This window comes from Aptenodytes patagonicus, chromosome 1 (genome assembly GCF_965638725.1).
Source record: "Aptenodytes patagonicus chromosome 1, bAptPat1.pri.cur, whole genome shotgun sequence".
Classification (NCBI taxonomy): Eukaryota; Metazoa; Chordata; class Aves; order Sphenisciformes; family Spheniscidae; genus Aptenodytes; species Aptenodytes patagonicus.
Genome location: NC_134949.1, coordinates 68,643,685 through 68,659,849, shown reverse-complemented (window position 1 = coordinate 68,659,849; position 16,165 = coordinate 68,643,685). Strand labels below are relative to the sequence as shown.

At 46.2% G+C, this 16,165-nt stretch overlaps 1 protein-coding gene across 4 annotated transcripts in view; it reads right to left on the bottom strand.

The window, feature by feature from the left end:
• Nucleotides 1-16,165, bottom strand: part of IQSEC3 (IQ motif and Sec7 domain ArfGEF 3) — a 112,993-nt gene that overhangs the window by 31,463 nt on the left and 65,365 nt on the right. For all 4 annotated transcript variants that reach the window (XM_076340857.1, XM_076340884.1, XM_076340874.1 and 1 more), the window contains exons 3-4: nt 9,225-9,513; nt 1,830-2,923 (exon numbers count right to left, since the gene is read on the bottom strand). In XM_076340857.1, coding sequence (XP_076196972.1) covers nt 1,830-2,923; nt 9,225-9,513 — 1,383 coding nt within the window. The remainder of the gene's footprint in view (nt 1-1,829; nt 2,924-9,224; nt 9,514-16,165) is intronic.

The following is a 16,165-nucleotide window of genomic DNA, read 5'->3' as shown; positions in this document are numbered from 1 at the left end:
AGGGGAGCCATGTGTCCCTTAGATCCCACTCAGAGAATTAAAAAAAGGCTTCACTCCCCAGAGCTAACAGGTCAGTTCCCTCCCTCCCTGTCCTCCAACGTTTTGTCAAGAAAGCTGAGCCTTTACAGGTTACCGCACATTATTTCAGCAGCTAGTTTCAAGGGAGCAGGGGAGGCCTGGCTAGGAAGTTGTGTTTCAGAGCTCCACAGTAAGTGTTCTATCCCACAGGGACCTATAAGATGCAGTGAACCCAGGCCACTGCATGAAGGAGGACAGCAGAGCTGCTTCCCCAAAACAGACCTGGCGCTGCTGATCTGTCACATGAATGCGTGCCAGGCAGATTGGGGGAGGAGGAGAGGCTGGGAAAAAGCATTTCACTCCTGCTTTGTCTTCACATCAGTGCTCATGTCAACTGTGCAGGAACCAAAGGAAAACACATTGGGTGGAGGGACTCCTGCCAAGCACGGCTGAGAATACTGAAACACTTAGTAGCAGAGACGTGAGCCCTACGTCCCCCTCCAGAAGTACACCTATCCCAACATAAACACCAGAACATCTGTGTGGACCTGGAACTATCTCTATCATAATCAACCCCCACCTGTGTCTGGTGCCTACCTTCTCTCGTTCCAGCCTGCTTGTGTTCATCCGGCAAATCTGTGTGTGCCCAGAGCCTGACTTTGATATATACATATGGACCCACCTGTTCACAACCTAATCTCAGAGCTAGTAAAATATCCTCCTCAGTTCTGTAAAAGTCCCAAATCCATCTGCGCTAATATCACTTCAGTTCTGGATGTGCTCTGAGCCCAGCCCTAAAAACCTCTCTTCCAGGTTCCTGCCTCCTGGAGTCTGCAGCCTCCATACTACACATATATAAATCCTGTGCGTTGCCCCCTTGTCTGTGCAAAACTTCTGCCTAGGACTGTGTAATCTTTAGTCCTCGCTCTGACCAAAAGGCCCACGCTAATGTGTGGCAAAACATTCTTCTAGTATGGGTGCACTAAAACCCCAGCACCTTCATCAGAGGACTAAAATGGAAACCAAGACAGCATAAGATGAGAGTGTGATGATGGAGCAAAACCTAATATTTCTCATGGCTTGCTTTGATGAGAAAAGTCTCATTGAAAGGCAACGAGCAAATCTAAAGCTCCTTATAGGAGCTCAGCTGCTTTCTGCCAATCCAAAATAGACTATGTGTGACGCCTCGAGTTAACCTCTTCTGACAGTAATGTCTGGGCTGCTCTGCTTTTGCTTTCACACCTACAGCCTTTCCACAGGATATCAGACTTAGATGTGTGAGAGACTGAGATGACTAAACCTGGTCTCTCAGGTGAAAATCTACCCAAATACCAGAAGGAAAATGACAGCCAGAGCACTCATACTGGGCTAGCTAAGCTCAGCTCTACCTCTGCCTCTCTCTCTTCACTTGGAAATGCCCTATGTTAAGTAACCAGGGCTGGGTTTACATCCCCAGCTATGCTTGTTCCTTTGCAACAGAGTGGAGTAGGAGCCTAGATCCCTGGCTCAGCTGGCGGATGCCAAATGGACAGCAACTGGGACTGAAGGTTCAGAATTTGGGAGAGCATGGGCACTACTCATGGGGTACTGGGCTTGTTCCTCTGTTGGGCAGAAGATCAGAACAGCACTTGGGGGACTTCAGGGAAAAAGCTTCTGGGCAGCCAACCTGTGGTCTGCATTGCATACTCAGAGGGTCATGCCCTTGAATATGAAAGAACTTTCCTGGAGATGGAACTAGACCAAGAGCCTGCTATCTGTTTCTGTGAGGCATGAAATAGGCTGGGAAACGTGAAAGAGGAAGAGTCACTTACATATTAAAGAGGTTCAGCCCAATGCGGTAGAGGCGCTTCCTCATGGTGTCTGTGGAAAGTGTGGGGGACTTGCAGCTAGCTGGGTTCTCGCAGTGGTACCTTGGGAGGCTGAGGATCATGGCCTGCAGTGCTTCTTTCGAGGACACCTCAGAGGCTGACTTGGCTGAAGTGGAGGTGCTGCTGCTGCTCAGCTGCTCCGAGTTGTCTGCATTCTCAGACTCAGAGCCTTTGCTTTGCCCTGTCTCATTGCTAGCATCGAACTGGAGCTTCTGCACTGCCATCTGCCCAGGCTCAGCACTGCCGTCTCCCGTGCCATTAGTACTGACATTCACCTCAGTGAAAGTGTGGCTGTTCTGGAGAGCTCTGGACTCAGGTAAGCTCTCTGGGGCAGCCGGCGGTTCACTGGCTTCTCCCTCCCCTTCTCCTGGGCTTTCTTCAGCCTTGGTAGCTTGAGAGAGCCCAGCCTGGGCATTGCTGCTGAGGCAGTTTGCCATGGATACCGAGGTAGACGATGAGACAGAGATGTTCTTGTTGTCAATCTGGACTGTGACGTCTCGAAAAGCCATCATGAGAGTGCTGCTGCTCTTGGGTAGGGTATCTGGCAGGAGCCCTTCCTCCTTCTCCTTGTCCTGCAACTCATTTTCTAAGTCTTGGTTTGGCTGCATTGAGCTGGCACTGAAGGTCTCCCTTATCTGGTATGAGCCCCCATCTTGCAGTGAGCACATGGTCTTCAGGCTCCAGGTGCTGAGGGCATCATCAATAGACTTGGCCAGGGACTGAACTTGTTCTGTGAAGGAGTCCTCCAGCTCGGTCAGTGCCCCACTGATGGTGGCTGGCAAAGATGGGGACCTCACCAATGGGATGCCCACAAAGTTGTACCCCTCCACCAGGGCTTTCTCAGTGGAGAAGCTCTCTGAGTTCTGGACCCGGACTTTCCTCAGAGAGATGCGGCGTGGCATGCGGCTCTCCAGCAGTGAGTTGCGGATCTTCTCAAAGTTCTTGCTGAGCTGGTACTGCCGGAAAGCAGTCTGGATGGTGCAGGCTGCCCTGCGAGATACCAGGTGACCTCCGTATTTGTGCTCTAGCATTTCGATCTGAAAGACATACAAACAGGAGAGGTTATTTTTTGTTAATTGACTTCTGATGGCTTTCTGTGACCCCAGTTCCTACACTGATTAGTCTGTAATGACTGTCAGAGGAACTTCTAACACTGAATTAGCTTTTTCCTGCACTGATGTGCCCTTGATTTCAATGGAAGGTCCCCCTTCGGGCATGGCTGGCTAAAGCATTGGTACTGTGAGCTTCCTCGCAGCTGTAACATGATCATGCCTCATCCTAGCGTGCCAGCCATACAAGCTGGAGCCTGGAGGTGCCCTTCCTTTGCAGACCCACTTCTGATGGCCTTTACGGCAAGCTCATCACTGCAAATAGTGTTCCAGCAATGTGTCTTCCTGTTCAGCAGTGCTCTGGTAATGTCAAGCATCATCCCTTGTCTCAGAGTGTTACTAATGCTCCTCCCCTCCTTAGTCACCTTAGGAAATACTCTCAGGGAAAGGAGAAACCATTCAGAAAAAGGAAAGAAAAGCTAATTTTTAAACGCAGAAAATGTTGGCTTGATCATAGGAGCTAGTGAGAAACATCAGCTTCCACAGAAGTTAGTGGAGGCTGGGTTTGTTCAGTGTCTTTTAAAAAGCACTCTGAAACCCAAAGCGTCTTCCTTTCTGATATGTGAGTTTTTCAGGCGTCAGCCAGCAGTGAAATGAAAACTACCCAAGAAAAGAAAGTCTCTCAGTTTTGAAAGGTAAAAAATTCTCGTTTTAAATGTTGAGACAAGATATTAAGAACAAGTAGCAGGACAGGCTACTGCGAAGCTTAAAAGGCTTCAACAAAGCAAGTATGTATGGTAATTTCTCTTCCGTAGTCTAGTATTTATACTTCCTGGTAATCCCCTCACTCATCCTCTGCAGCTGGGCCTTCATTAACATGCTACAGGATAATGTCAGATGACTTGGTTCCAGTGAGTGACTGATGGAGGACAAGGGGGACAGTTTGAAGATGACAGTAGATGATGGGATTGAAGAAAAAAGAAGGATGAACTAGAATTACCTTCACTGAGGTTTTGGCTGAACTATGAGCTAAACTCTGCATTGTCAGCACTTCACAGAGCAGAGCACAGGTGCAGACTGTAGTGTTTATATGTGTGTGTGCACATGTGGAAAAGCCAAAAAAAGGTGAAGTGCAGGACTGGGAGTGCTGGTACAATCAGTCCTGAATTAAGAGGATTCACTACATCATTCACGTGGTGAGTATGAGCTCATTAGCAGATTCAAAGGATGAGCTTTACTGACTACATCGTTATCCCCAGACAGATACCACTTGCCCCTCACCATGCCTTGCTGGCCCACAGGATGAAGGACTGAGCTCACAGAAGATCTGAGTTTAAGTGCAAACTATTTTTGTAGTCAAAGTGAGACTGAGGCATGAGCCTCAGCTCACAGAGTCATGTCATGTCATCTGCTTCTTTCTTTTCGTTTTTTGTGACACTATGTAATTTGCAGATAAAACCATCAGTGTGTGATCTAGGCACAAGTGAAGGCCTGGAATGACAGCTGTGAGAAGTGTAAATCACCTCTGGCATCTTTCCAATACTAACTGCTCTGGAAGCAGGGGAAGACAATATGACCTTGGGAGATGACAGGAAGAGAGGAACAACATGACCCCAGCCATTCTGTCCCTGCACTGGTATCCTGGCTGCTGGAGTAAGTAGTGAAGGCCTTGCCCACCGGCACCCCATCATCCCATGAAGCAACAGGTCTAGGGATCCTGCTGCACTGGATGAGAGGCTGCCATTTCTAGAAGGGAGCAGGGGATGCACACATCCTTTCATATTTCCCTCGCTGGAAATGAAGCAGGGACCCTTTGCCTTGTGCTCAAACATAAGGTAGGCTTCTGTTTTCTATTTGCCTTGCCCTTGAATTCACATCTGTCCAAAGCACGCATCAAAGCTCAGCACTGAGAAATACTAGCAATTTGTTTAGCAATGGGGTTGGCCACTGCAGTTGTAAAGGCAGCTGGCTCAGAGTTACTGCTTACCCCTAATTTAAAAAACATTGGCCTAATACTTGCCCTGCTGCCCTCCCAGAAAGGGTCTGCAGAACTGGTGCTAAAAATCACCCACACAATGATCATGGATTCAGGTTCATTTACCACAAGACCTGTCAGTAGGCTTTTTGGATAAACAAGGTCTCTGCTTATCCCCAGAGTTTGATGTGGCAGGAAAGAGGAATACAGGGACAAGAAGAGATTCTGGGTAGTAAGCAGAAGGGTTTTGCTGGGGTTCTTTGTCCTTCTTTCCAAAATGACCACCTTAGATCCCACCATAAAACCAGCACTCCTGCCACATCTCTTCAAAGTTGGCCTCCCTGGAAAGAAACTGAGTTATCCCTTGGCCCTTCCCTTCAGGAGGAAGGCTCATGCAGATAAATGCAAATTAAACCAATAACCTGCACAGGCCCAACTCAGACAGTTATTACTGACAACTGACCATAAGCACTTAATATAACGGTCTGGTTAATCAAAATGTAGAGCTAATTGTGTTGGGAGGGAAAGAAGAACAAATGGGAGGGACAGGCACAGCTATCTGAGGGACAGACTAATAGTAAGATGCAAAATAAGGCAGAAGCAAGAGCCTTATAATTATCTGAGGTTTCCAAGGAGGTGACAGCCATTCTGAAAACATGAAATTCATATGCTCTGATCTTATTAGAGGCCAAGACAAGATGTCATTGCTGATCTGAAGTAAAAGGCCAGTTTATCTCATGCAAGGACAGTTCCCAAAAAGGCAGACTAAAGTCTAAATGAACGGTGCAAGCTGTCAGTACCTTGATAAAACATCACCAGCTTTTTGCAGTCCATTATCTCAGTCCTCTCAAAGGGCTAAGCCATTAAGGAGCAGAACAAGATGTAAAGTGAGAGGACTCCCAACCTAGTCTGTTCTTCAGTTCATACCAGGTGTGCAAGGACAGGTTCTGCATGTGGTTCACTGCTATCCGTCCCTGTCCAAAGCAAGGGGAGTCCTACAGTGTCTTGTGGCTGGGATAACAAGGGCCGGGGCCTGGTCCAAAGGATGCTTGAGAAGACTGGCAAAGCCAGAAGCAGCACCCCCATAGAGAAGTGCCCTCCCCACCCTTGCTTGGTAGGAGTGGGTCTCTGTATCTCTCTCCTTGATGTAGCCCAGCCATTTACTCTTTACTGATGTCTGAGACATTCACATTTGCTATCAGGTCGAGCTAACTGACACTCCAGAGGAATTAAGGATTTCACACAGCTGTTGGCCTGTTTTCTTCCTCTTGAGAGGAGGAAAGGGCATCCATTAGCACCACAGCAGTCACAGGTAATGGAGATGTATGTCTGGCTTGCTGGAGGAACCTTCTCTTCCATTTTGAGAGGCGAGAAAGGCCAGACATGATTGGCCTTCTCTCACTCTTAATAAACCCTATGAATCACAAGTAATTGCCTACTTAAAGCTATTCTTCTCTGGGGAATGATATGACAGCCGGCACCAAAGGAAGGGAAAAGCAGGAGGGGGGTCGGGGGGATTTAAAAGAATAATTAGCCTAATACATTTCTGGGCCTCAATATGAACACTCAGTCTGAGCAATTCAGGCCTTGTGGCTGAATTAGAAATGGCTGGGAAATATCCATTGTCATAAGGGATTGCTCATGAAGGGAGCTTTAACAAGGTCAGCCTAAGGCAAGCCAAAGTGCCAGACCTGGATATGGCCAAACATTTGAGGTACACACCCCATGGCTTTGTTTCCCATAGGCATAAACTAATAAATCTGCCAGGAGAGAATGGGCCTGACCTTATTCTCAGTTAGCACTGGTTTTCCACCCAGGTTGCCACTGAGCATGGCGACATGCCACCGTGTTAGCAAGAAGAGAATCAGGCTCAGTGACAGAATCTGAGTCACTCAAGTCAATGCATGCATTGTAAAAATTAAAAAAAAGTCATACAGAGCATACATGTTCTCTATCACCCATTCTTAATGCCTCTCCCTCCCACCTTTCACAATGAAAGGACATTGCCATAAGGGCCATGTGTTAATGGGATGTTTTCCTTCATACATGGGACATCTGCCACCCTTCAGCACAGCAGAAGAGTATGTACAACTGAAAGCATGCTCCTCTCTCCTGTGATCCCCTCCATTTTCCCAACATTACAATACAGCCTAAACATAGGGGAACTTTAGCACTTGAATTTCCTTTCCAACCTCCCAGCATAGTGTACTTCTGCTCTGCGCACTGTCAGCATGCTCTGTTTCATGGGATAGAGGGCAAGGACAACCATGACCACACTCACCAACCCTCCAGTATGATGCTGAGGGGCAGTGACTGGTAGATGACCTGCAGCTCCAAGCCCTGCAGAAGAGGCTGTTCGCTACCCTCCTTCCTTACCAGCACTTACCAGTCCTCTCCTGAAAGCTAAATGTGGCTTCAACTGCACTGTGAGACTAAAAATGCCTCCTTCCACCTGTTTTTCTTACTGTAAGTTCTATTAATGCATTACAGCTTGTGCTATGACTAGGGAACTACTGGGACAGTGCTGTGAGGGTCCTATCACCCTTATTCCCATTCAAGAGAACTACCTGACAAGTCAGTTGATAGGAATACCTATGAAAACACATACTAGAGTGCAAGACTGGAAGAATTAATACCTTTCGCTCCCTGAAAATCTCCCCTTCCAGAGCTGGAGGCAATCCACTGAGGACATCCATCAGCCTGGAGGAGCACACATACTGTAAGCCCCCTTTGCTTTGAGAAAAGTGGTTCCAGCTATGAGGTAGGCTAGGTCCCTGCAAGGTCAATACTGCCAGGCACCAGAATTTAATGAACAAGCAGCTAACATGTCTCTCTGTCTCACATGCATCCAGGGCAGATCTGGCCTCTGCTGCAAGAACAGTGATAGGACAACATGACCTTAAAGCTAAAATAACACAGGACAGACACTCCTCAGGACAAATCAGAGCAGCTTTAGGACATCGAGGAGGCTAAGCCCATATATAGCAGCCAAGATCTGGCCCACCCTGAGGATACATCACATTAGTTTGTGAAGCCAGTTAATTAGTCTCTCTTGTTTCTTTTCCTGGTGTGAAGCGAGAATTCTGTCCGAGTTGAGTATGCAGTATTTTGAGAAAGACAGAGCTAAAGAGCCAAGGTCTCTTTTCTGCTCAGGAATTTATTGGGCCATTGATCTGACACGTATGTTTAGGGTCAGCAGCAATGCCCTGAGGGAAGTGGCAGAGATATGTCCCAGAAGCAGCAGCTTCTTCTGTGGGAACCTCATTAGCTGAGGCCCTTCATCTGCAATAGCACAGCTCCCACTGAATTCTCCCACTGAACATAATCTGGACACTGTCACTAGCGCTTGCTTGTCCTCCTCATCTCACATGCTGCAGGGTCTGCATATCAAACAGCCTCTAGTTGAACTGCCATGCCAGGGAAAAGTCAGAAACGATTCTTTAGGTTTTGTTCTGCACAACAGCTCTCCTGGGCTGTAATCTGCAGAGACACGGCGGGGGGAGGCACGTTCCACCTCACTGCCTTTGAGTGAGGAGGCCAGCTGCTATTAGCCCCTGTCCCACTATCCCCTGCTGGGAGCCCATCAGGAGATGCAGCTAGAGATGGGTAGACTTGTGCTCTGGGGCTAGGCTGTAGCCTTGGGTACAGGGAGGCAAGGCTTGCAACTTCAAGAACTGAATAATTTTCTCCCAGCCTGGTAAACCTGCCTGTCTCTTCAGCATCCATCACTGGATTGAAGGCAGTGATGGTAGCAATACACAAACATCATGGTAGACACTGTGCAGGACACTCATTGAATAAACCCCACTTCCCCTGAAAGCTCACGATTTGAAGAGGCTAATGCGGAAGTGCACTGGGGGCCTGCCCAGCATGATCCAAGAAGGCAAGATGGCTGTTGGAGACCTCTCCCATGAGGGAGGTCTTTTGGGACAGTCAGTTCCTGAGAGCCCTACAGGCACTGTACACTTGTGAGCAAGGCAGTATCTCTGGATGCTGCAGGTCTTGGCTGCCTGCAACTCCTCTCTAAGCCTACAGTCACAACTGAGTATCTGGGTCCGTTTTGGACCACAGAACCCAGGCAACAAGGAGCAGAGCCCAGCAGGTTTGAATGAAAGGGTGTAGCAGTCAGAGGTGGGGAAGCTAGTTCCTCCATCAGCCCCACATAGCCAAAGGGCCAGGGCTGTTATGGCAGGGCAAAAGCTCAAGGTGAACAAAAGGCTAAAGTACTTGCTAAAAGACGTCCCACCACAGCGTGAATGCAGCCCCACCCACCCCATCCCCTTCTCCCACAGCCTGACAAGGAAGCCTCTGTACCTGTTTATTCTTTAGGTCAAGGGAGAGCTCATAATCGGAGGCAGCTGCATGGGAACACGAGGCCGTCCCTTTGCTGCGCTGCACTCTCACTGGGGAGCCCGTGTGGTGGAGGCTCGCCTTCTGCACCAGAGGGGAACACCCCGCTGCCTGCTCTTCTTGGAGCTCCGCATGCTGGGCTTTTAGCGTCAGGGTGTCGGACCTGCCTTCCTGGCCACTCTGTCTGCCGGCCTCCTTCGGATCCTCCGTTTCACACCCGGCTTTCTTGCTTGTGGAACCGCTGGGATCGTCACTGTGAACAAAACGCAACGTTTCGCTTTTTTTATTTGTTTTTATTATATTTTATTTATGATTATGTTTATTGTTGTTTGCTATACTCATTCACTGAGCTGCATTTTAAATGTTTTGGGAGCTTGGGCTGTGAGGGGTCTCTCTGTGATGGATCAGGACTTTAGGTTGATGCAGCCAAAGCTCTGATTCCTCCCTCCCTAAGAGCAGGCACCTATGCTGCACACACTGTATGAACCAGTCCTGCGACTCCTGGAGCTGCCCGGTTGCCTCTGCTTGAGGTGCTGCAGTTGGAGGTGAGGGGCCAAGGAGGGTGTCATGGCCTATGGACACCTCTCCTGCTCCCTGGAGCAGCTAGCAGCTGGCAGTCACCCCTGGGCCCTTGCTGCCTATTGCTCAGCATCTCTCTGTGCATCCCAGAGTCCCACCTGGCATGGAACCTGGATCCAAAAGATCCAGTTTTCCCCTGGAGTTTCTAAGGGCATGTGGGAAATGGTGCAGGGGCAGCTGAATGTTGCAGAGTTTCCAGAGGAACTCTTGGCGAGCTGAGAGCATAAAGATGCAACAGAGCCAGCCAGCCCTGGGATCCCAACTCTTTAAAGCATGTCTGCAATACAGCCATAGCAGACTGCAGAACTTCCAAAAAAGAAGCCGTTTCTTTCTGACCCACAGGACAGATTGCTGTGCTGCTGCGACTTTGTGGAGAAAGGAAAACACCCTTTTCTCCTGTCAGCCACAGCAGTAATTTTGTGAAAACAGGGCCTGACAACAGTGCATTCTAAGAAAGCTGACGTGTTGCTCCAGACAGGATGGGAGTAGCATATGTCTGATCCATTGAAGTACTGAGGAAGTCTGTCATTAACCTCTCTTGCCAAATATTTTCAAAAATCATCCAATTTTCAAACAAGATTTTGGTATTCTGGGGGACTGTTTGAACCATGGGAGTGTTCATTTGTTGTTACGTTAGTCTCTTTCCAGTGGCTACAGAGAAATAATTTAAGATTTCCAAGAGTGTGCAGGCCAGTCCGCAAGGACTCTGGGTTCTACTGCACTGTGTACATCAGATACAGCTCCACCGGTTTCCAGTGGATCAGTATTTAGCTGAGAGCGACATCTAGTTTGGAAATAATTACTACAGAACCAATCCATTTAATTCCATTGAAATCAAGGATGTGTACTGCCTCCCATATTTAAACACCATTAAATTACTTAATTCACTTCTGAATCATATTTCTTTCTCTTGGATTTGCTCCACATACAACCAGTCCTGCTGTCATCTAGATAACAAATCATTTTATGATTGGTGTTGATGTCAGAGCAAAATCAAGGAAATTAGATACGATTTTCTGTAGTGCCCGAATTACTTAGAAGCATTTAAGTCTCATTTTCAAAAGTGCTGTAAGCACTTAAGAGCCCAAGTCTTCTAACTGTAAATAGACTTTGCCTCCTAAGCCTTGGAGCACTTTTGCATACTTACTATTACTTTAACAGGAAGTTTATTCTCTCCAGTGGTAGCTCTTCTATTCAGTAGATTTAACAATCAAATTTAGAAATATTTCCACAGTTTCTAAAAGGGCTCCAAATCTTATGAGCCAAAGACAGTACCACAACTTCAGAACTAAGAAAGATGAAGGATTTAAAGGTAGAAAGTTTCTTCTTTTATACACATGCATGTAGTCACCGGTTAGACTTAAAAAATAAATTAACGGAAGAAACCAGTCTCTTACATAAACGCTATATAACCAACTTTGTCACAGGATATTAAAATGACATATCTGCATACTCATCAATCAGGAAATGCCACCATTAAAATGAGGCATAAAACTGTCCTTTTAGGTTGCACACCTTATAAAATCTTCCCTTGTTCTATTCCTCGTACTATGCAATTGAACATTCTTTTTTCTACACCTGAAGATGTACATGTAAAGTATGTACGCATTTTTAACTCCTTCTGTTCTATGTCCATCCACATTGCAGGAAACATTAATAATAGACTTCTCCCTTACAGCTCTCACTGTAACATTTTTATTGGCAGCCTGTTCTATCCATTCTCTTTTTAACCAGCAGAGCAGTAATTTTTATCCTCAGCTCAAGGAATGACCGGGTGAACATAGATTTGGTCATGTTTTCATTGAAGTGCGTGTCAAAAGCCTCACAAGTATTTCAGTGGGAACCAAACTGTGCCCTACAAAGCAATTTCAGCTAGATGCATAAGCTCTGATTCAGCAAGCCACATATCCCAAATTGCTCTGCTGAGTCAAGGCCACAGGGCACAGTGTTGCTACGCAGACTTTAAGGCGGATCAGGGCCCGAGGCAGTAGACTAGAGAGCTAGTTGACTTCCCTTGGAGCATGAATGGACTCTAAATGCCAGCAAATATTCCCTGACGTGATGGTCCTCTAAACACTTGCACATATGCTTAACTCTATTTTTCTGAAGGCCTCCACTGACTGCTTGCGGTAGAACGTGAAGTGTGTGCATAAGAGTTTGCAGCATTCGGGCCCATTGCTCTGTAAGGCTGTACATCACCTCTAGTGTATGCTACCTATTTGGTTTTCTGTAACACACAGTTTAGAGTCTGATTGAGTAACATTCATAGTGACAGGATATCCTGCATGCACTGCTAATATAGAACAAAAACCAGCAGGCTTTGTAGAATCACAGAATAACCTAGGCTAGGAAGGAAGGCTGGAGGTCTCTATTCCAACTCCCGGCTCAAAGCAGGGCCACTTTCAAAGACAGATAAGGTTGATCTGGGCCTTCTCCAGTCAACTCTTGAATACCTCCAGACATGAAGATTCCTCAGGCTCTCTGGAAAGCCTTGTCAGGGCCCTTAGTGCACTGATAGACCTTAACGGTGTGACCAGCCTCACCTGGGGCCTCCACAAATATCCCCTGCAAAGTTCCCCCTTTTCAGCCCAGCCCAGGGCCATCAGTCCCTACCCCAGCAACACTGTAAAAGTGCTGGTCTCCAGCTCTGCCACAGCCTTCCCCTTTCCATGGCCATGGACCCACTTGATCTGGACTCTGACCTGCAAACTGACTCCCCAGTTTGCCCTTGGATCTGCCTCATCACCATGAACCTACCCATTGATCACTGGGCTGTGTCTGACCCTCTCACTGGACCTGATTCTTGCCCTGGCCAATGAGGCAGAGGGCATTGGACCAACCCAAAATGCTCAGAAGCCCCCTTTAACCTCATTAGGCATTTAGGATATTCCTCAAGACACAGGAGGGCCCTAAGACTGCAAGCACTAAGTGGACATGTTCAGTCACAGATGTGTGAGAAGTGCCACCAAGCTCAGTGCTCCTGTTCACAGTGAGGGGTCTGAAGCCCCCAAAGACACTGTGCTAGGATAAGGACGTAAGCTAAGCACACGTACACGTATAACCTTGCCTTCCTCCTCCGTGCATGCTCTGAGCCCAGTGAATACACTCATACAGAAAGTATTGTGCTTATGCATGGAATTTTCTGAGGGTCAAAACTCGGTCAAATCAAAATCAGATTCCACTGAAGCACTCAAAGGCATTTTTCAGCCAGATGTTTTTATGTTAAATATGAACTTTTTAACTCCCTGCTGATCTGGCTGTTGTGCTCTTCAGAAAGCAATAGCAAATACTCTTGCTGAGGTGGGAATAGTTTCTACATGTTCTTTTGTGAAAAAAAAAATGGCTGAGCCACTTTTACTTAGTGGGGAAAAAAAATCTCCCCCCCAAAAAAAGACAAACCTACTTCACCTTTGGGCAAGAGGCCAAACCTGGGAAATTTCAGCTTCAGCTGGTAAACTTCAGTGACTTATAAGCAATGGAAAAAAGGGGTAAAGACAGAGTTTGCTTAGCAGCCTGAATGTTAGCATATAGCCCTATGGTTCCACTTACCACCCTGTATTCCTCCCAGGTTTACTCCCATCTTGAACTTATTTCAGAGGAAGTGTTGTGGGGAGGCCTATTCTCTGTTGTCCAGTAGCAGTGATGGATGAAGCCCCCATATGAGAGACAAAACACACTCCTAAAGATCAAAACTGATGCTGCAGTGAAATATTGGCTAAAACCTTAATGATCCTGTTTTTTTCCCTCTGTCCTGAGTGACACAGTTGATTTGCATTGCTAGAGCACAGTTTTTGTTAATGAATGAAGGCTCAGGAGCTATTGTAATCAATCATAGTGACAAAAAAATCCAACAGTGAGAAAAGTAAGTAGGGCAAGGATAGACACTACAGCATGGAAGATCTCCAGGAAAAAAATGTTATCAAGTAAATTATGGGGATCCACTTGCTTTCCCTTGGCCAGTGAGCAATCAACCTCCTTGGCTGTGGGATGAAGGAAGGGAATGGAGCTATTGCACATTCTGTTTCTTGGATGAGCAAATTTTTCTAACCACTTGTAATAATTAAAAGTCCCATGCAGAGTCTAAGGTGTGAATCCCAATGTCCTGGCCAAACTCCAACTAGGTTAATTTAGATCTGTATCCCAGCATCACCCCTGCAGTTTCAACTGTAATCAGTGTTCTTTACTTGCTGTCCTAAAGTATCATATACCACCATCTTTCACAGTTTTTACAGCTACTCTTGCATGATAAATGAAGCAATTTACTGCTAGTCATGCAATCAGGTAGGGAAGGTTTGTAATGTCTTTGAATTCTGTTTGATTGAAAGTTGTAATATTAATGTAAATCACTTGCAATCAGATAAAAAAGGAAGACTACAAATTCAGCTGTTCTGTTCTTCCTAGATGTTCCTACATGACTTTTATGACCCATAGCAACTAGCTTAGTCATTATTATGAATAGATTTCATCTGCTGTAGAAAACATCTCTCATGTTTCAGGTATCTCCTGCTACTTCTGCACTGCTGACTTGTATACATCTGCTGCAGACAGAAACCTGTTTTGTTAACAAAGATGGTGACTACAGACAATCTGACTCAGGGCTTATATGAAATACTATAGCTAGTCTAGCATTTCAAAACAGGGATATTGGGGTTCTGGTCTGAATCCTAGTGTTTATTTCAAGAAAGCAGGATGGTGAAAAAACTTCCACTGAGACAATTCAGCTGGGCACCCATAATTATTTTTGTCTAGCACGGGTAAGCGAGACTTCTGATATTTAGCTTCTATGTGCAGATTTCTCAGGAAGATTTTCTATAAGGAGTACACTGAGGGAAGGATGTAAGGAGATGATAGAGGAAAAATGGTATTATGTAGAAGATTTTTTATGACTTCCTTTTTTCTCCCTTCCTTGGTATTTTGGAAACCTAAAGCCCAAATCAGTGATACTAAATTATCAAACCAGAGAAGCCCATCCGCCCATTCCTAGTAGTATCAGCTCCCCATGTCTGTACAGAGCTGTTGTATCATACTCTGTCCTGGGAGAGATTTGACTGCTTTTCAGTTCCTACAGCATCAGGATGGTGCACTTCCTTGCATATGCCTTACCACATCCTTGCTGCTGGAAACACGTTTCCAGCTTGGCATGGATCTGTGCTTCTAACTACCAGTGGTGGAGCTGAACCATGGTTATCTGTTGGATCTTGACTGTGAGGCTTAAACATTCCCATACCTGCTGACTTGAGAAAGAACATGCAGCCTCTTACCCCCAAATATTTCAAGACAATTTCAAACTAGACCTGTAGGCAGGAACAAAGAAGTTGGATGCTCCAGACATTACATTCCATTGCCTCGCTGTCAAATACCAGAATTGGTTCACGGTCTGAGAGTAATTTTCAGAGCTCTCAGAAAGGTGTTTACAGGGTAGCTGAGTGACTAAACAGGGCTCTAGGGCCAGGAGAGCTACTCTTCTCAAGGACAGTAATGTTAGTCCTGTAAGAAATTAAAACTGAGTTTCTTACTGATCACTCCATAGTAACACAGCTCCCATGTGGTCAAGACACAAAACTCATCTCTTTGCTCCTTCTCTCCTACAAGAAGAAAAATTATTGCAGATAAATAAGAGCAATAACAGAGTAACAAAAACAGCAATGGCTCTTCTGGACTTGGACAGTGGTGTAAGAAACCAGTCACTCAGGAAGAGGATGCTCAGATGTCCTGTTGGCAGGTATAGTGGTTATGCAAAAAGATCTAGCTAATTGGATAGGAGGAAGCTATGGGTGTGAGGTGTCACAAAAGTACTACAGAGGCTGATCTCACCTCCTCTTTGTGTCCCTGTATCACTCCAGGAGAAGACCACATTGCTGTTTCCCAAGTATAACTTACCAAATGCCTTCTTCATGATATTCAAGGTCAGTGTGCAGGATTGTGACCTGTAACTGAGGCAAAGACTACATGGACTAGTTGTGAAGGATCAGAAAAATTTATGAATCCATTTCACAGAGCTCCTTATGAGGATCAGTTGGTTATTGTACATATGCTGCTCTAAAGTGCTGTAAATGATTAGTATTATCATGGCCTGAGAGCCATATGAGACTTCAAAGCTTCAGAGATGTCAGAATAAAAAACCTTTAGGAAGTGCCATATGGAGAATTAGAAAAAGAGGTCACTAGCTAATGCCAAGAGAACAGAGTCCAGATCCCAAGTCTGTAAGAACCTGTGCTCCCTCTGTCTTAAGACATTTCAGCCTTTCTGCTGTCCCCTCTCCTCTCCCTGCTCAGGAAAAAAAAAAAAAAAATCAATTGCTGAGTTAGCAGGGTCCAAAGTGCCTT